The sequence below is a fragment of the Argentina silus genome, assembly GCF_951799395.1.
Source record: "Argentina silus genome assembly, chromosome: 17".
NCBI classification, from domain to species: Eukaryota; Metazoa; Chordata; class Actinopteri; order Argentiniformes; family Argentinidae; genus Argentina; species Argentina silus.
Genome location: NC_139671.1, coordinates 13,107,212 through 13,127,739, shown reverse-complemented (window position 1 = coordinate 13,127,739; position 20,528 = coordinate 13,107,212). Strand labels below are relative to the sequence as shown.

The window sequence follows — 20,528 nt, the reverse complement described above, 5'->3', positions numbered from 1 at the left end:
TGCAGCCATTTATAAACACAGGACTTCCAGGGCCTGGGTAGTTCCTGGAGATGGGTTATGTAAGCCTGTGAACCTAGATAGCATCTGACTCCAAGGGGACACGGTGCTCCAGCCAATGTTTGAGAGCACGGTGTGTGTGTGTGTGTGTGTGCTCTAGACAATATTTGGGAGGGGTGTGTGTGTGTGTATGCGCCAGCCAATGTTTGTGGGCAATCTGTGTGTTTACACGAAAGAAGTGTGTGTGTGTGTATACGCTGGGTCAGGCTGACAACCTGACACGGTCCCGTAGGGCAAGGCCATGTGCTTGGCGCCAGGTGACATTTCTATCAGTTGATGACCTCCCTACTAGGTCCTCACTACCGTACCCTACCCGTGTCTGTTTATTTACAACCTATGCCGACCTCCACTGCTGTACCAGGTGATGTGACTCTTGCCTCTCACAAGTAGGAGAAAAAATAGGGCCACGTGTGTATTTAAACTGTCAGTGCGATTCATGCTTTATAATGTAATAAAGTATGCCATTTCGCTGATGCTTTTATCCAAAGCGACCTACATTGCAATGAGTGCATATTTTTCTGTATATATGGTCCCAGCTTTATCATGTTTACTGCACGGTTTAGCTATCGGTACCGTATTTGGTGTTAGGTTACCACTACAAAATCGTGAATGGAAGAAAAGGAAGAAATTCTGATCTTGGAAAGAATAAAAAAAACTCAACTTCCGATACATTTTTTACCCTTTATTGGGATCTGCTGTTATTAGATGGAAACAGTGCCAAAAGCAACCTTTTACAACAAAGGTGTATTGAAACTCCTTGACACAACACAGCAGCCAGTCAGCATTTCAAATAGTTGAAATTGACCAGAACACCAGATATTACAGTTACTGTTCTCACAAATGGACGGGGGTCTGAACTGTGCAAATGAGAATCGTTAATTTGATCAGGTAAACATTAGATTACTGTGACTTACTGTGTATTACAGTGGTGTCAACCAGAACTAAAAAGGATTGCCTTATTCAACATTGACAACTAGTGCACAAATCGCATCTCATGGGATTACAAACAAAACATCACATGACATCATGCTCGTAAAACAAAAAAGAGAACATTTAGTGGCACAATACAACTCAAAGCACCATGCTAACCCTTTTGTACCTATTCACTCATGTTACAACAGCTTTTCAATAAACTGTAGATGGCATAATCATAACACTACAAGATTCCACAAATGTACAACACAAACAGGAACAATTATTGATCTACATCTTTATGACTTGAGTAATGACTGATGGTAAGCCTCAGTATGTGTATGATTATAGCTCACTAGTTTACAGTATAGATAGAAGGGTACAGGCATGCTAGGCCCCTAACAGGTAGGGCACTAGGGCCAGGGCAGAAGCCTCAATGGAGAACAGGTGAGAGTCGTCCACTTCAGGGCAGCTCCTCCTCATGAACTCAGCCAGGCGGAGGAGATACTCCAGGTTGTGGCCAGTCTTCCCCTGGGACACTGCGATCTGGGCACCGATCTCTTCAGGGCTGGCTGGCCCCAGGTACAGAGGGTTGTCGGAGGTGGCTATGTAGACCAAGGCCAGGACGGGAGCCTGGTTCTCTCCCTCAGGGAGAAACTCCACGGCCTTGGTGACGTAGCCACCACACACCGCCTCTCGCACATTGAGGTACTTGAGAGACTCCTCCACCTGGGCGCCAGTCACCTCGAAGGCCACTCCCCATGTGCTTGCCTGTGAGGGGGAAGAGGAGGTATCAGTTAGATGAGTCACTCAATCTTTCACAATCACTTTTTTTGCATTGATTGTGGATCTGAGAGGCAATGGTTCTGGTTAATTTCTGTGGGAGTGACAAACGCCCACAGCATCATTTCAGGTCTATTTGGAAGTTCCACTTACGTCATCATCTTCAATCAGCGTCACCACTCTTGCGGGCTACAGGGGAGGAGAGAGGGGGAACATAACAGGTTACATCACTGCATAGACTGATGCAATGTATAGCCAGGAAAGGAACAGCCACATCAGGGTGTGGTTCAGAGATTAAAATGAATTACTATTGTAAAATGTATGAATGTCCATCTTACCATTTCATCATTCCCACGATGGAAGTTGTCTCCGTGCCAGAAACGTCTCTTGTAGCCTTGGATGTACCCGACCTTGCTCCTCTTGTACTTGAAATCAGGCTTCCACACCAATGACCCGTACCCGAAAATCCACAGGCTGGTTTTTCCGGCCGTGATGTCTTGAGGCTTCATTTTGATCGGTGTTGTTGATGACGTTCAGATGAATCGGTAGTAGAATGTTGGTGATGTCTAGTGTATTAGAAGCTAAACTAGCTAGCTAATATTAGCTTCCTTCGGTCAAGGAGGAGCGGTATGGGTTGGCTCACCGATATACCGCGTACGGTATTTGAGCCCAACTGCTTGGCAGTTGTGAAGATGGAATTTCGCAGTCTGTTTTGCCTTGCACGATGCATGCCTATGCATTAGTTTTGCCGCTGCATATCTGCCTTAAAAATCCATGGTAGCCTCTTGGCTTTCGAATCAAAACAAATCGCAAACCGTTTGGCCAGCTATTCAGCCAACCAGTAGTACGTTTTCAATTAAATAAATCACTGCGGTAAGGCTTAACTAGTAGCGTAGTGCTTTAGATTTCTTCCGTTATCTCTCCAGTCTTCCTTGCCAGGCCCTCTCTTGTCTTGTGATATTGACGAATAAATGGCGGCTGCTCGCAACGTATTTATAGCCACGAGCCGAGAGAGGTGTGTCAATACACTGAGCTTTTGACCAATGATATTTGAGATAGGCTGCTTTTCACGGCACTATATCCAATCAGACTGAGGTGCGCCAAATAGGGGGGCATTACAAACCACATCTGAAATATTATTGGAGTAGGCACTTTAAATGAAATACACCCATAAATCAAAGCGATTGGTTTAATAAGCATCAGTCACAAAATACTTAACTCTAATTGGGTACATTTGCTGTCATCTTGAAAAAGTATGCATATTATTATTTTTGGAGTTGGCTGATGCAACTTGCTTCAGCATTTCAAGCCCATTTCACCAGCCCAAGACATTGCATCAGATTTACAGTGGAGGCCTACCCCCCTTCAACTGAGATAGGGCTGGCCTATAGAATAAGAATCATATTTTTCAGGCTTTTCACTCATAGGAGATTAATAAATAAAACATGTAGATAAAATAAATGGGTTTTTTTACATTTACGTTTTTCCTCACTCAACAAATTATGTATTTGATGTATGATGTATGATGTATGATGTATGATGTATGATGTATGAACAAAACTGATCTGAACATACAAAGATTGAAAAAGGGCTTTGGGATTTTGTGTTTAATTTTTCTTTATGCTTGTGCATTGTTGTATGATATGCAACTTTACATGCATGTAAAAGACCTCTTCATCCCCACTACCCACCTGTACAATTTCTCTACTGTAAATAAATTATTAAAAAAAGAAAAAAGAAAAAAAGTATTCTTCTAGCATTGTGACTGCCAATAGCCCCTGGTCCTAGCATACATTACTTTTTCTTATGATGAATGATTCACTTTCTTAGACAAATGTATTTGTTGTAAGTCGCTTTGGATAAAGGCGTCAGCTAAATGCCAAAAATGTAAAATGTAAATGCATGTGTGTGCACGTGTGTGCATGTGTGCGTGTATGCGTGTGTGTGTGTGTGTGTGTGTGTGTGTGTGTGGCTGCATGTATGTGTGCGTGTGTGTTAGTGTTTGTGTGTACAGCATGTGTCTTTGGAGATAACAAACACGCAGAGGGCTAATTTAAACAAGGTCTATGAGTGACGTTAGTTATATTGCTTCCTCTGCATCCAACATCCTCTACACATGCAATAAGTTAGGGTTTGTAACCTATACTCAGTTCAAAGATCCAATGGCATGGGCAGCCACAGTCACGCCACTAAATCCTCCCTCTCCCCCTCCCTCTCTCTCACATTACAAAACCAATGCATGAAAATATAAACATTATTTAAACCTGCTCAAACAAGTCCAGTCAGGTAGAATATGTGATTATAAACCAGACAAGCATCAGTCCAGCACGTTTTCACCACTACAGCCCGAAATAAGCCCCCAAGAACTGTGGAAAGAATTTGCCAAAAATTACTAAACAAAGTGACACGTTTCAGGAGCTCTGTCAGTTGTATCAAAGCCTCATCTGTTGCTAATACAAGATTATCTATAAATAGCGGCATTAGCTGGTATAATAAGATACAGCCACCTGTATAAGCTCTTTTGCATGAGCCTTCCTCTGCCCTGTGCTATAAGCTCCAATCATATGTACTCTATAAGATCATTGAACATCTCAAGATTTAAATCGGATTTATATGCCATTTATTGATTGAACACATACTAACAAATTACATACTGAACAACGAAAGATGAATAAGTGAGTTAGCTACTCCACACTATAGGGAAGAGTTACTTGTGCTGGCGACAGTCTTTCTGTAAGTGTGCTCTATACTGACACCTAGTGTTAATTAATGAGTTCAAACCGAGGAGGCCAGCTGTATTGGAAAAGGCTGGCTGTAGCTGCACCACTTCACCAGCACACTGCACTGGGATTCTTTTATTATGTCAGTCCATGAATTTCAGCTGTACCGACTACACAATATTTCAATACAATCTATTTATGCTTTTGATATGACCAAAATCATTTGTATTTGTGTGATTTGCTTTTTTGGACAAATGTGTTGTGTTGTAAAACCGTTGTTTTTGTCATTATCTAAACAGAATACCTTGAATGATCTGCTTTATAATGTATACATCATTTGCCATTTCTAATCAGTGGAGATCCACATGTGGCTTTGTAATGTTCCATGATTGGGTGAGTGACGTAAAGAGATGCAGAAGATTGCAACCCCAGATTCCAACACTCATTTCCTCATTCTCAAGCCATGACATCAATTTAAAGATATTCCCTATTATTTCCCAAAACAGAATAAATAGACTTGATGAGGACGTTTGTCTCCTCCTGTCTTATTTTGCAGTCGTTTCCTGAAAATCCCAGGAATCCACGCAAGTGGCTACAGATCGCAGGCAGAGATGCGTGAGAAAACCAGTTGGCCTGTGCCGGCATGTTCTGCATTTTTTAATCAGGGAGGAAACAGGAACTGATGTCACTGGGTCACAAACAGGATGCTGTGATTATAACACAATGAGAATGCTTTGCCATGCTATGGAGACCTAGGGGCCAGAGAGCAGGACCTTAATGTGTGGGACTGTGTGTGTGTGTGTGTGTGTGTGTGTGTGTGTGTGTGTGTGTGTGTGTGTGTGTGTGTGTGTGTATGTGTGTGTGTGTGTGCACCTGCGTGCATGACTATAAATGTGAGAGTGTGTTTGTGTGTGTGTGTGTGTGTGTGTGTGTGTGTTTGTGTGTGTGTGTGTGTGTGTGTGTGTGTGTGTGAGTTGGTATGTTGAAAGAGAGGCTGTACAATCCTATCGGGTGGGGTCGGACTAACAGGTTGAAGCTGGAGGGTTTTACCAGATGACTAATGGCTGTGATAACAAGTGTGTTTTTCTCCGGCAAGGCCGGAAGCTCTCTCTCCAAACCTTGTGATCTGCGCTGCTCCTAGTGCATCCTTTTTTCACACGCACAGACCCAGGCCTGAGGATGCCTTGGCCAACTGACGAACAGGATGTGTGTGAGGGAGCAGCCGTCCAGATCTGCTGCTGGGTGTTGATTGCTGCTGATTAGAGACAGTTGACGATGGGATTCTGTTAATTGGAGACACGAGAGGAAGGTTTCTGAGCTCTGAGTTATGATCGCATGAGATGCTTTGCCTGGGTAGCCTACGTGACTGGCTCTGTATTCCATAACGTAACAGATTATTGCCTCACAAGGAGTTGGCCGAAACAGACCAGTACAGTAGAATCATACCAGATGGATATACCATCATGTACTGGGTTAATTCAGTCTCCAGAGAGAGACTGCATTGTCGATGAGGCCAAGTATTGCCACCAAACCAATAACCTAAAGCTTGAAAAACAACTCAATGTCTCCAGTCTCTGGGCTGCAAATCCCTTGCCATTAAGGCAGAGCTGTCGAGCTGCAGAGCCTCTGAGAATAACCCATTGACTCAGGTCACCTTAGACCTCCTGAAACTTTGGCCAGATTGCTCTGGCAAGTCCATAAACTTTTTTTTGACCTCCGGGTGATTTTGTTTTTAACGATATCTCTCTTTATAGCAGACCCAGTGCCTCCCATCTGGCCTCCCCTCCCTCTGCTCACAGCCCCAGTGCCAGGCCTTCTCCCTGGCTTTGTTTGGCTGTTAGAGGGGGGTGGTGGGTGGTACACCATGAGGCAGAGATGGCTGCCCTTAACCCTGAAGGGGAGTCATGGTGTCGGGGAGTGGGGGCCCCATGGCTGCATGAGTGTGTGTGTGTGTGTGTGTATGTGTGTGTGTGTTTTATGGGAGCTCTGAGCTGTATGCTGTGTGTGTTTTCTGTGTAGTGCAAGCAGGGCAAGAGGCCTGGCATATGCCGCTGTTTTTATGGTAGGGCAGGGTCGCTCCACGCACCCCCGCGGCATCTGTTTGGCTGGGCTCCGTTAGGGAGGGTGTGTGTGTGTGTGTGTGTGTGTGTGTGTGTGTGTGTGTGTGTGTGTGTGTGTGTGTGAGTGTGTGAGGGTGGAGGGGTGGGGGTCCTCCTCAACCCCTCGCCTGTTTTTGTTTCACAATTTCCAGCTCGAGGGGGTGGTATCCGTGGAAACTGATTTGAATTTCAAGCCAATTTAAGTGCAGAGAGAGAAGGGAGGGGTGGTGGGTGGGTGGGCGGCTGGGTGGGAGTGGGATGTGGGTGTGTGGGGAGGGGGGAGGGGGGAGCCTGAGGGGTTTTTCAGGAATTACTTGAAAGTAGTGTACTGATACTGTATTACTGAACTAGATCTGTTTCTGCTTTAGACAATTCCTCTGTTGTTGTCATGCTTCGAGGAAATACAAATATTGAGATGATTATTGTTTGAAGTCTGAAAATGTTAACCAGATTTATTTTCTATTCATAGCTCAGTATCCATGTGCAATCATAGATATTGTGGACTGGTGTGTAATTTGATGTCGTAAATCATGTCATGTCTTCAAATCAAATACAGCATATAGACTTCGTGGTGTTCTAATACTCCACTCTTGAATCTATAGCCAGTTAACAAATAGGAAACAGGAAACAACAAAGCATTAGTTATACTCAAGTTTCATTATTCAAAAAACACCACAAAAATAATTTCATTTTTCATTTGCTGGCATCAAATTAAGAACAGTTCGAAGGAATTAAAGTTTTATTCTTCAGAAGTTTGGTCCTTATAAATATGCATTATATACAAAATAATATTATAAAACATATAAAGAGCAGTGTGTCATATTTAAATTAAACTCTGGAAATAATCATCATTTAAAAAATTACATTATTGGTTCTGTAATTTCAAAATTCATTATAGGCAGGCAGTGGTGTGACAGTCTTTTTCCCCCCGTTTGTGTCTCTTTGTATTTTTGGGCTGTGTTGCATAAAAACTGGTAAATTCCCTTCCTCTTGGATCCTGCTGGCACAGAACTGTATATTGCGCTCCTGTGGTTTTTCTCTCAAAATCCCTGTTAATTAAAAGTATTTTCCCCTCTGTTTTTTTGTAGTGCAAATGATCCAAGAAGAGACGAGGGCACAAATTTAGCATTCAAACCCACTCTTTTAAGGCTTATAGTGATTTTGGGCTGCATACAATCTTCACCATTGCAATGGAAAAGTCCAACCGGTGATTGACAGTTGAAGTTTCTCAGACATTCATAGTTCTCAGTGTTTCTGTGGTTGGGTTTTTCAACAGTTGGGTGAGTTGGATTCTCTCGACCCTGAGTCTTGCATAGCTGGCGAAGCTGGCTGGAGGAGTGGGGGGCCGGGGGGAGGGGTCAAATCTCAGGCACCTCCTTTTGATTGGTTGGCTGTCAAAGTCACCATGATTATCCAAAGACGCTGGGTCAACTACGAAGGGCGATTTCTCCTGCTTCACCTCCCCTTGCTGCCAAGGACAGTTCAGATTCATTGTTTTGCTGACACTCCATCTGTCCCCACATCCTGTGCAGTCAGTCAGTCAGTCAGTCGGGTTAACCGTTCCCAGAAGCGAAAAGGTCCATGTCTGTCCACGTTTTGTATACAAACACTCAGTCAAACGTAAAGTTCTCTAGCATTCGTTCACAGAGCAGAGGTTCCGCTCTGCTTTCTCCAGTTCTCAAGTGTTCCAGAGCAGCAGTGGACATCAAAAATAATCTCCAGTCTCTTCTCAGGTTTTTGTAAACAATCCAGAATTAATATTCTGCCTCGATTGTGTATTTCTCCTCACATCCCACAGCTTCCATACTGCCTCACAGCTTATACCTAGGGAGGAGGAGAGGAAGAGAAAATTAGAAACCAGCTGTGGGAAATAGGAAACTGCACACATCCCAAGACAATAAGGCTCATAGAAGCATAAGAACATTGTTATGTTATCTATCATAGCTGGTATGCTATCACCATTCTGTTTTGCTTGGCAGCATCCTCTCTCAATTCCACACAGCACCTTGGTGTTAAATCATAGCGCTTGTGAGACAAAGAGAAGCCAAACTGAGCAAAAACACGGGCAGACTAGAGGCCAGTTCAGTAAAGTTAACGGTTGTGCTTCAGGTACTTTTCTAGATCATCAAAATTGTCAGGCTGAGGAATCATTCAGTACCCTTTGATAGTTGTGAGAGCATTTCCACATGGTGCATGTTCAACTACAAGACTAACCACAGCACTTACACAATGTGGATCTATAAAAAGCAATACTGGCACCAACCATAAATGGAAATGTACTGTGCATGTGTGTGTCATTAATACCATCAGAGAGATGACATGTAGCACTTGAAAAATGTGGACATGTGGATGATGAAAAGGTGATTTTTTTTTCTTCTTCTTTTTTTTTTTTTTTACCTCAGTTGCTATGACGCACTCCCTCCTCTCCTCAGCTATAACAAACACAGACTGGTACATGGAGTCTCGGGGGGAACATATTGTTGATATCCTACACTCGGGCTTCTCACTGCAAACACAAATCAAAGTCCACGTTAAAACAGACAAAGTAGAAGCACATGGCACAGCTATGCGTTATAGACTCTGGTGGGAGAGGAACCGTGCAGAGCAGGGAGACAGGGGAGAAGGGGGAGCATAGCCATGGTATAGGAAATAACGTAAACTGTGTACAAATTAAGAACAGTATAGAGTATCCAAGTTTGGAGTCTGTTTGGGGTCTGTTGTTTGTAGAAGTCTGGAGAAAATACGTTTATGGGATTAAAGGAGCATTTGAAATGATCAGATGCTTTGGGGATTGGGTTGCTTGGGTGTTAGACTTGGCTGTTGATACTTCAAGTCTTGTGTGGCCAGCTGTGTGTGTGTGTGTGTGTGTGTGTGTGTGTGTGTGTGTGTGTGTGTGTGTGTGTGTGTGCGTGTGCGTGTGTATGTGTAGAGTAAATGTGCTGTGGCGTTTGAGGGAAGTGGTGGCAAAGTTCAAACTATTGTAGCCAAGCATGGTGTGACAAAATTAATGGGTCTCATTTCCTCCTTTCACAATAAACAGAAAATATGTAAGAAACCTCTAGAAATATCCAGAATGCATAGTCTCCACCTCATGCATAGTCTGACACTTATTCTTAGTTTATTTACTCAGCTTTTAGAGAGGAGATGCCTCACATAGCATAAGTGCCAGCTGGTACTGTAGATAGTTTTGAGGATGTGATATAACATTCAAAGCTCAGGACAATGTATGGAAGCACTCACAAATAAACCAGTGTTCCTCTTACCTGTACATTCTACTCAATGGTATTTTGTCTTCTAAAGACTTCTCGTAGATGTGACTTTTATCCTCTTGCGACTTTTCATCTTTAAACTCTTTCGACTTTGAGTTGTAAGAGTCCAAGTGATAGTTCTTGTGGATAAAGTTCGACTTCTCCGAATCACAGTCCACCTCCAGACCAACTTTCTGGTTGGTGTTTTTCAGCTGCGCGGTCGGGATCAGGTTATCCCTCTGCACATCTGACAGGTTGTTCATGGTCTCGCCGTCTCCCCTGTCCCTCCCTGCTTGTCTGTGGATGTGTCGCAGAGCCAGCCCCACCATACACAGCAACACCAGCAAAGCCACCAGGCCCACAGCCAAGGAAAATGCTGCCCACTGAAAGCCATCTTGGGCCTCACCGGGTCCCATTGGCACGGTCACTGCAAAGTACTGGCAGCGTGGGCCAGTGAAGCCTGCTGGGCAGATGCAGGTGGCGGGGGGTTTGCCTGGACCTCCTCCCCCGGTGCAGAGTCCTCCGTTGAGGCAGGGGCGGAGGGAGCACTCGTCCAGGGGTCTGTCGCAGTTGCGTCCGGCGTAACCCGGGGGACAGGCGCAGGTGTAGTCATTGATGCGGTCGAGGCAGGTGCCTCCGTTGACGCAGGGGTTGCCAGCACACTCGTTGACGTTGATCTCGCAGTGCGGGCCAGTGAAACCCGCCCGGCAGCTACACAAACGAAGGCCGGTGTGGATCACACACAGACCCCCTGTGGAGAGGAGATATCGCTGTTAGACTCTCACACATAAACACACACACACACATATATACAAACACAGACACACACACACATACACACAGACCCCCTGTACAGAGGAGATACCTCTGTTAGACTCTGACACATAAACACACACACATATATACAAACACACACACACACACACACACACACACACACACACACACACACACACACACACACACACACACAGACCCCCCTGTAGAGAGGATATACCACTGTTAGACTCTCACACATAAACACACACATATATACAAACACACACACACACACACACTTGAGGCCATGCTAACTATCTTCTTTTCAATGATTACAAAATCAGATTACTAACATACAGTATGCGGTGATTTAACATCCTCTTATACACTGCTTTCTCAAGACCACATTATACTACATGCCTGCAAACGGCAGGAAATCTGGACTGTTTATGATAGGAGCCAGCACTGCCAAACGAAGCCAATGTGATATTTGTCACCTTTTCCTCAACAGCTACTGTACAGTGGTGACATTGACGGAACATTGGACTGCAGGCCGTGGCATGTTTACATGGAGGACAATAGACACAAAGTTCCCACCGATTCCTGTTGTTCTACACTACTTCCAGGCTGAGGAATTCGGGGGGGAGAGAAGGAGGGGGAGGTCAGGAGGGGGAAGAGGGGGGAAGGCGGGGGGGCGTACCGTTGGCGCAGGGAAGGGACGTGCACTTGTCCACTCTCTTCTCACAGTTGAGTCCGGTGAAGCCGCGGGGACACTCGCACACGTAGCTGCGTCCGTTGTCCTTCTCCCTGCACTGGCCGCTGTGGAAGCAGGGAGAGTCTGCACACGTCAGCAGGCTGTGCTCGCAGTGGGAGCCCTCGAAACCCTGCGGACACGAGCACTGGTAGCCACTCTCCAGGTTCTGAGGGGAGGGAGGGGGAGAGAGAGAGAGAGAGAGAGAGAGAGAGAGAAGCAGGTCAGTTATTGTCCTCAAGTGGACCTCTGGGGCTTGGTATTTCAAGGAACTATATCCTTAGTTCTGATTAGTTCCCCGAAAGGGGTCCAAAAATGTCACGTTCACACAGAAGCTTTCACTTTAGGCAGAGTTCACTTGAAGAGAATAAAAGCGAAAGATACACTTTCTAAGTGTTCAAAAAAGGCGAGTCGTTGGACAAAGCTAGTTCTCTGAGCAGAAGCTATAGCTTCTAGACCTACAGTACCTTCTTATCAGTTTTGACAAATAGAACACATGTCCCTTCTGGAATGGCCATCTAGTGACTACTCACCGTGCACAGTCCTCCGTTCCTGCAAGGGTTGCTGTCACACTCCTGCAGCTCCAGCTCACAGTTGACCCCAGTGAACCCTGGAAGGCAGGTACAGGTGTAGCTACCCTGGCCTGTGTTCATGCAGGTAGCCCCGTTCACACATGGCCGGTGGTGGGTGCAGAAGTTCAGGTCTGGAGGAGGGAAGGAGATAAGTGTTACACTGTTAATACAGTCAACGACCTACAAGGAAGTGAGCTATATATTCTCTCAGAAGAGCACTGAAAGGTGATTAGAGTAGCTTGAAAGTGACTTTGTCAAAGTCATGTACGGTAAGTACAGCAGCTTTTTAGGTACAGTACAGGTCAAACATTGTATCATTAGTGCCTATATCCCATACTTGTGCTTTGTTTCAGAGGAGCATAGAGGCAACAGAGGTCTGTGGTCTTACCCTGGTCACAGAAGAGCCCTCCCCAGCCTTCTTTACAGTTGCACTGCCATGGCTGCTGGCAGGTGCCATGCTTACAGGCCGGGTACTTCTTACACTGGTCACAGAATGTGCCTTGCCAGCCTTCTCTACACCTGAGAGGGACAGAGGAGACCACAGGTTAATACACTATCATACACAATCACAATCACCACAATCACCAAAGCACAATCACTCCCCTCCCCTGCTCTTACTCAATACCACTGCTCTTCTGTCCATACTGTTCATACTGTTCATAATGCACATAATGCACATATCCTTATATTTTCTTTAATACTACTGTTAATACTCTGCACATACTGTACATACCTGTTTATACTGTTTATACGGCATTCTATATTTATATTTATTCTGCTATCTACCTCATGTTACTGTTAATACATATATATACTGCTAGACTGCATTACCTATACAGTTCATATGCTGCTACACTGTTCATACCGTAACTTATTTACTCTGCTATAATGCTAATGCTACTCATATACTGCTTACACTGCACTACTTATATTATACTGCACTACTTACTGCTCATATATTGCACTACCTGTAAATACTGTTCATTGCACTTTCTGCTATTTTGCACTTCTGGTTAGACGCTAACTGCATTCCGTTGTCTCTGTACTTGTACTCTGCACAATGACAATAAAGTTGAATCTAATCTAATCTCATCTAATACATTTATCAAACAATGACTGATTGATCACACACATTGACCAATCACGATAGACAATTCGACCAGTTATGACAGTAATAAACATGCGAGCCAATCAGCTCTGCCTTTGACAGAACACACAACTTGACAGTCCTTTTATGACTACATGGATCAGCAATTTGAGTCAGATGAATCAACTGCTGTATAAAGGTAAATGTCCACACAAGACTATCCAGAGGGAATGACGACAAAGCAAAAAGTTGTCTGTTGGTAAAGGAAGCCTATACTCTGACAGTAACAAGTCAGTCCAAATGGCTCTTTTCTCATGTTCCGCAGTGAAATCAAATTCCCACCTAGGACAGGCAACTTAAGGGAGATTGCAAGGCTTAGGGTGTCTTTGAGCTGTCCTTCACGCTTGGCTGAGTGAGCATCGGCGTGAAAATAGCAGTTCTAATATATTGTAAGGCTATAAGCTCTATCTAGGTCAGCCTTAATAGTGGTAGGATTGGAGGATTTGTGACCTAAAGGGGGAGAAGAATGAATTTCTTACCCAGTGAGTCAGTGAGTCAGTGAGTGAGTGAGTGAGTGAGTGAGTAACTGAGAGAGACAGACTAAAAAGATAGATTGAAAGAAAATGGAAAAGAATAAGACAGAGAGAGCGCTGGAGCTGGAGCTGGAGCTGGAGCTGGCTGGCCTGCTGGCTGCTTAATCAGGTGAGCCTTGCTCAATAATGTTCACATACTCCCACATAGAATCACATAGAATAACAGTTTCTCCCAATAGCAGTTGGGAGAAATACCAGCAACACTAAAGCTGTCATGTGGTTTCATGCACACTCTTCTACTTACAAGTACATATATTGTATATATTTCATTATTTTCATGTCACTTACACACACTCGCCAGGTCTGGAGCAGTTCCCATTCCCCTCGCTGCAGCCCTCCAGGCAGATCGCTGAACACAGAGAAAAACACAACAGCAAAGATTAGTCCAGTGTGTCAGACTGATCCATAACAGGACTTAAAAGCCATGCTTTTAGCCATAATCATGAGATAGCAACAAAGCTAAGGCCAACTCATGCATAAGCTGTTGTACGGTATGTCAACAATTACAATGTTTTCATCCTGCACTGTACATCATGCATAGACGTGAAATACAACTTCGCTTCTTGAGGATGTATGGTGGGGTTCAGAATGTTGCACTTTGTAACTGAAATGTTTAAGAACTGTCAAAACATTCTGTTAGATCTCTCTCTCTCTCTCTCTCTCTCTCTCTCTCTCACACACACACACACAATGACCCCCTCCCCCTCTCCCGCTTTAAAGGGACACCTACTTGCACTAAACCTATCACACTACCCAATTCTATGAGGAATCCGGTTGATTTACGGGTTGTTTGTGTTGTGTTGTATATGGTCTATGTGACACTGATTCGGAGAGGATAGGAGACCGACGGTAAGCGGCCGGTTAGTCCCGAACAGATGCTCGCCCTCAAAAGCGGACAGCTGCCCCTATTGTTGTTTGTAGTCTGCGCGAACCATATTTGCAGCTGCTACACCGCAAACTCAACAATAGAGAGACTACAATTTCGGTGGCGCGTGTCGGATAATAATGCTGCGATTAACCCTGGCGCGTGCTGCCGCCTGGGCTCCTTCTAGGGACGCTCGCTCGCCCCGGGATTAAATTGCCAGGCACGCGCGCTCTAGGGTGGTGAAGTAGCATACAAACTGCACGGGCAAGGGAGAGAGAGAGAGAGAAAAATTATAGTGTGCAAGTGGCCTCATTTATCTCTATCACGTGTGTTTAGTATAGCCCTACTACGATAGACTGATAGACGTGTCTGTAATTGTGGCACGTGATCCGAGGTCTGGTCATAATTTGGCGCCATAGTCAAAATAGAACACTCCAATTTCTCATTTCCCCGCCAAGTGACATCGATGACTGATACGCGGTTACACCGAGGTTCCAGCACATGGTAACGATTATTTCTGCGATGTTTCCCTTCGAATCTTGCCTTTGATTAATTTGTTTTGGTGACACAGGCCTAGACACATAAAGCCTAGTATTGTCCGCCAAATTGCAATGAGCCCTGTGTTATTATGGACTCAATCACGTATGTACAGAACATAAGAGAGAGAAACTGCTTTTTTGTTTTTGTGGGAGGATAGTGAACTGAGGCTGTGTTTAGGCCAGCGGTTTGTGGAACAAGCCCGTTATCATGCTCAACATTGCTCAACCGCCTGTCCAAAATGCGTATTATTCATAATCTTATGCCGCTTCATACACTATTCATATCCTACTATTATGAATAAATGCCTGTATGGCACCCCCAACCAACATTGCAACTCAAAATATGCAGTTACTCCTCCAAACTTCCTGTGTGTAAACCCACTACCTCTTGGGAGCAACTTGAGTGAGCTTACATACAGGGAGGCAACACTATTTCCTCTCTCTGCAGGTGCAAACGATTTCCAACAAAGGCATAAGACTGAGTCATCCCACCTCTGCCATCAATTGAGGGGAAACAGGTGGACTGTGCTTGAACTACAGATCCTGTTGCAAGGCAAGTGCACTTAAGTGTCATAAATGTCCAGACCTTTTCGTTGAGGTCTTTGAACACCTCCTTAGGACACAAATAACTACCAACTCCTCACAAATAACTACCAACATCTGAAGTTCGAAACACAGCGCAAAGTGCAACATAGACATAAATAATAAAGCCTTCTCCATGCAAAAACAGTGAAGCCAACACACAGGTGTGACACTGAGGCAAAACCTCAGCTCTGAGAGGCCAGAAGACTGTGGTGGTTCTCTGGTTGCTTACGTTCTTCGCAGTATTCCCCCTTCCAGCCGGGCAGACAGGACAACTGCCCATCACGGTTGCAGGTGTAGTGGCCAAAACGGTCGTCCCTGGGCGTGCATATTTTGGAACAACTTTCTCCGTAGTAATTCTCATTGCAGATGAACCGGTAAGAGTACCTTAGCTCTGTCTGCTTCCAGGTCTGTACATCCTGAGACCAACCGGCCCCTACTCCCAACTGTCTTTGGATGGCAAAAGAGCTAATCAATAAGTCAGGGTTGTTTGTGTCTGTAAGAGAGAGAGAGAGAGAGAGAGAGAGAGAAAGAGGGGACAAAATATTTAGAGGTGAGGTTGGTGGCCATTCAGTTTTGTTTAAAATGGCTCATCATTATTATGGCTGCTGTTCCACATCAATATGAAATATCATCCATTTCCCTTCCCTGTAATTTGAATATGCTCATTGCCAAAGTGCTTGATGCTGATGACCCCCTAATCAAAACCCATAACCATTATGGTTTAGATGGAGGATAAACTAAGATTTAAATTTCCTCTTCCTTTCTGTCAGCAGAAACATTCCCAAGCCTCCCTCCTCCAAAGGGCGGAACAGAGAAAGGTGTAAAATACAGGAAGATGGAGTCAGGGGCTTTTGGCAGGTCCTGTGTATTCTCACCAGAGCCCAGTGCTCTTTCCCACGCCAAAAATAAACCAAAGGAAGTTCAATTGTGTTGGAGTATAAGAATGAAAAAGGTGTTTTGAAGCTACAACAAAGGCCTGAATAGGCGTGAAAATTTGAAAAATAGGTAACAATGAACCATTGAGACCTCAAGAATCAATAAAGGTGGGAGAATATGCTTTATTGGCAAAGTATAATATGTGTAGGCATAAGTGTTACAAAAAGGTATAGAGGCCTAACGAGTGAAATATATAGAAAGGTCTCCCTCTAGTGGTCATGAAGAGGTCCACTTACCTACAGGTAGATCGGCAAAAGGTGAATACCAGGCTTCAATTATCAAAGAAAATGATCCCTATAGATAGAGAACAGTCAGTTATTAGCGATAGTATTCAAAATTCTATAGGCTATAGAAAACTCATGCAATCACTCTTTACGATAATTTCCCAATTTCTCTTAACTGAAAGCTATTCATTGCTGGATATCATTCATTTCTTTTTATTTGCCATATAAACGTATAATCGAACCTCCTGGACAACCTGCAACTTGAAATAAACAACGTCGTCGCAATCCTATCCATTTGATGATAGAGCATTACCTAATGATGGATTAGCTAACCAATAACTGTGCGCTCTCCAACGCTATTGCAACTGCTCCGTTGAACAACAACACTGACCTTGGCATAGCATAGCCTACATAGCGGAGAATATTCACTGTATCTATCTTACCGGCCATCCAAAGTTGAACGGCAGTCGAATTGGTCTATTGCCACCCTCCTTTGCGCTGAACGAATTTGTCCCCAGCACCGGTGTCATGGCACTTCCAAATATACAGTCACCGGGCGACACCACTGCCTGGTAGTTCTTTAGGCAAACTCGAAAGAAAGTCCTGCAGTTGGGTTTGCATGTGTTGCCATTCGCCAGCAGTCCTTTGATATTTTTTAATTCATGCAGGTCGAGCTCAAAAACACCGGACCCAAATACCTACAAAGAAAAGGAACAGGGTTTTAAAACACGTTGCGCATGCACATTTTTGGGATAAAATAAATAGCCCTCGCACTTTCTTGTAGTGTGCTCCTGTGCAGGATCTCCAGGAGATGGATCCCTCTTTACCTGTGTTAGTATCGTCGTGCTGAATGCGATGAGAAAGGTGAACCAAGCTGCCATTCTCGCTTCTCCAGGGCAGCCGCGTCACCCGCCAATATATCCCCTCAAAGCCCCCTATTCCAAAGTGTTTGGGCAAAATTCAAAAAAGGAAAAATAATGAACCTAAAGATATATATCCTTCTTCGCGCTCTCTTCGCGTTTCCTTTGCTCCTGTTTGGATGTTCCAAAACGTCCAAAAGACGCGCTTAGAATTCCTTGGTTATCCAAGAGTTGAAGGTGTAACGAAAGATCAATATCCAGGTCTGACCCCTTTCTGTCCTCGGTAGTCTCCTCGCATTTACAGAACTCCACAATGATTGCGTCGGTGTGTGTGGGTTCGATACCACTGTCTTGTGTTGGTGCTAAGTTGGTGTGTCAGTGGTGCGCCGTGGATGTCCACCGCTTGTTGTATTCTCGTGAATGAACGCTGGAGTATTGCCTGCCCCAATTTATAGACTTACGCTGCGCTGCTCATTACACAAACTGTCAATCAGACTAAACACCGCCCACTTTACATATTCAACCCCCCTTCTCTCCAACAACAATGATATCCAGATTTAATACCCACAAGCGCTATGCTGACTGACCACCATGAGACCAGGCGATTATTAACAAGCTCGGCATCTGTTGACGTATTTATAGCGCGCATGGGGAAGAGGACGCACTTGCACAACTGTTTTCACAATGTCATTATTTACACAGGAAAACTGAAACTTAGAATGAAAAGCAGAAATTCAATTACTGCTCCGCTCCATCCACCCTTTTCCCCCTTGGTTCCACTCAATTGCACGGTTAATTACACTGCGTTATTGGAAGCGTGCGCACCAAGAGTAATTTCCTGACCGACCCTAAACTCGTGCGTAATGCACGGCTCTAGATGAGGAACTACATTGATGAACTACACTGCTTCATTATAAACAAATGGTCTTATTATTCGTTTATTATTATTTAATAAATATTTATTATTCTATTCATTCATATTTCACCTTTTTAGACTTGAGGTGGCTCTTGATCTGCGCTACAACTTGCAAGTGTAGGCTACTCCATGACTCCATCATAACCTGAATATCACCATAAGGGCATTTAAAGATGTAATCATATATGGCAGGCCAACATCGAATCGAAGCCCATAATGTCTACCGGCGATGTTTCTTTTTACGCATGTTCACATTTAGCACAGATGGGATGGACTACATTTCGTAGAGACAGTATATATAGTATCTTTTTTAGTAGTATATATATATATCATTTTTTTGTTATTCAATTCCGTTTTGTAGGCGGCGCGTGCCGCTTGCTGCCCATAGCACTTTACAGCTCAACGGCAGCGTGTCTCCTATTGTTGGGACGCGTGCCCCTCTCTAAAGCATGCGAGTGTAATGTGCTGGAGACACTGTGCTGAAACTATTCAGCTGTATGCAAATTAGCTCCCATCTCTCTCTCTCTCTCTCTCTCTCTCTCTCTCTCTCTCTCTCTCTCTCTCTCTACTGCGTCCGTAAAATTGGTTTATTCCCAATGGCCTCTAACAACTAGAGGGCATTGCGTTTTGGCCTACCCCGTACATTTCCCACAGTATAGGATTAATATCGCACGGCGTTTGATTTGATGGTCTAAATAAACTATTCAATCCCTGATGCTCCATGACAATAAAACATTTAGATGAATACATTGAAAATGTCCCACCTCTCAGAAACTGTGTGTGTGTACGTGTGGCTGCATGCGTAGCCTAATAGATGTACGATGGAGTTAAGAGTTGTTTTTCTTTTAACACTTCTCCAATAATTAATTGTTCTCGATGTTTTGCCAATATCCGAAGTGTGTTTTTGATTCTCTGATTGGATGTGTTATTTGATCGCAGCCTCACTGCGCTCGTGGCTTTACCATTTACCATCTGGCTGGAGACTGGCAGGCGCGCACCGTTTCTCTCGTCTGTTCACGAGAAGGAGGACTATCTCTTTAAACCTGTTCATTTAAATTCCAGTTGGCACCGATGGTTGCAATGAATTGATAATGAATAGACGCTTCTGAATACAAGCATTAATTGCGTTTAAATGATGTTGTATAATGATTATTCCTAACTGCCAGTGAATTCTTAACTAGGCTAGAGAAAAGGTATACTTTCTGATGGTTAGATAATTATTGGTGCTCAATTATTTACTGTTGGTATTGATGCAGTCGGCTCAGTGTTGAAAGATCTTTTAGAGCTTTATTTGTATAATTTCCTCAGTTATAAAGGAAGATAGGCAGCTTCTTGCCACCCCCCCCCCCACCACCCACACATGCACAAACACGCATTGGCACATGCACCTGCAGCCATAGGTGGGGTGAGTTCAGTTTGTTTTTACACATCACTTATAATGCATGCTATGCTGTAATCCTTGGGTCCATGGCTTTCAGGCTTCATGCATTAGTTGTGTAATGAAAATACTCCACAATACTCCTCCACCTACACAGCTATAGAAATACAGCCAGTCCCTCAAACCAAGAGAAATATGCCCACAATGCCTCATTTCCCGCTTAGGTCAAAATAATGTGTTTCTGATTTGAATTTAAGGACAGTTCATTATTTTCTGAGTTCTTTTCTGACTTGTTTATAAATGAAATATATGAACAATATTGAAATGACAAGTTGTGGTTTTTCAATGAAATTATGCCCATAACGGAAACCAGGCAGACTTTGAGAGGCCCCCATGTCTCAATATGAATCTATTTATGAAATGTATGGTTTTCAATCTATGAATTTGTGTTTGTTTGAAGTTGATGTTTGATGTTTTGATTGATTTGATAGGTCCTACTTATGGGGCAGTATCTTTCAGAGCCCTTCATTTGACCTTGTACTGTTTATGTCTAAACTCTGTTTTATCAGATGGTAGTTGTGCACTGGCGAGGGTGCGAATGGAGAGCATATGTAGTATAAGAGCATGTATTGTTTACTGTGGAC

At 44.0% G+C, this 20,528-nt stretch overlaps 2 protein-coding genes across 2 annotated transcripts; both read right to left on the bottom strand.

Moving 5' to 3' along the window:
• Window positions 1-732: 732 nt before the first annotated feature.
• On the bottom strand, window positions 733-2,703 carry chac1 (ChaC, cation transport regulator homolog 1 (E. coli)). The gene is made up of 3 exons (XM_083688523.1): window positions 2,091-2,703; window positions 1,906-1,941; window positions 733-1,740 (listed from the first exon to the last, which is right to left on the bottom strand). Exons 1-3 carry the CDS (start codon window positions 2,259-2,261, stop codon window positions 1,360-1,362), a joined length of 588 nt encoding a protein of 195 aa, XP_083544649.1. The 5' UTR covers window positions 2,262-2,703; the 3' UTR covers window positions 733-1,359.
• A 4,384-nt stretch (window positions 2,704-7,087) lies between these two features.
• On the bottom strand, window positions 7,088-17,945 carry dll4 (delta-like 4). The gene is made up of 11 exons (XM_083689118.1): window positions 17,558-17,945; window positions 17,174-17,428; window positions 16,743-16,800; window positions 15,800-16,063; window positions 13,870-13,930; window positions 12,290-12,420; window positions 11,863-12,032; window positions 11,279-11,498; window positions 9,835-10,570; window positions 8,969-9,077; window positions 7,088-8,395 (listed from the first exon to the last, which is right to left on the bottom strand). The coding sequence occupies exons 1-11, from the start codon at window positions 17,609-17,611 to the stop codon at window positions 8,390-8,392; spliced, it is 2,064 nt and encodes a 687-aa protein (XP_083545244.1). The 5' UTR covers window positions 17,612-17,945; the 3' UTR covers window positions 7,088-8,389.
• Between the last annotated feature and the right edge of the window lie 2,583 nt (window positions 17,946-20,528).

Bases quoted from the DNA above. Each gene is read 5' to 3' on its own strand.
- chac1 (XM_083688523.1), bottom strand. From the start codon at position 2,261: ATGAAGCCTCAAGACATCACGGCCGGAAAAACCAGCCTGTGGATTTTC. The intron at 1,942-2,090 runs GTAAGATGGACA...CCTCCCCTGTAG, and splicing joins ATCGTGGGAATGATGAAATG to CCCGCAAGAGTGGTGACGCT. The intron at 1,741-1,905 runs GTAAGTGGAACT...TCCCCCTCACAG, and splicing joins CGCTGATTGAAGATGATGAC to GCAAGCACATGGGGAGTGGC.
- dll4 (XM_083689118.1), bottom strand. From the start codon at position 17,611: ATGGCAGCTTGGTTCACCTTTCTCATCGCATTCAGCACGACGATACTA. The intron at 12,033-12,289 runs GTAAGACCACAG...TCCCTCCTCCAG, and splicing joins AGGGCTCTTCTGTGACCAGG to ACCTGAACTTCTGCACCCAC. The intron at 10,571-11,278 runs GTACGCCCCCCC...TCCTCTCCACAG, and splicing joins GTCCCTTCCCTGCGCCAACG to GGGGTCTGTGTGTGATCCAC.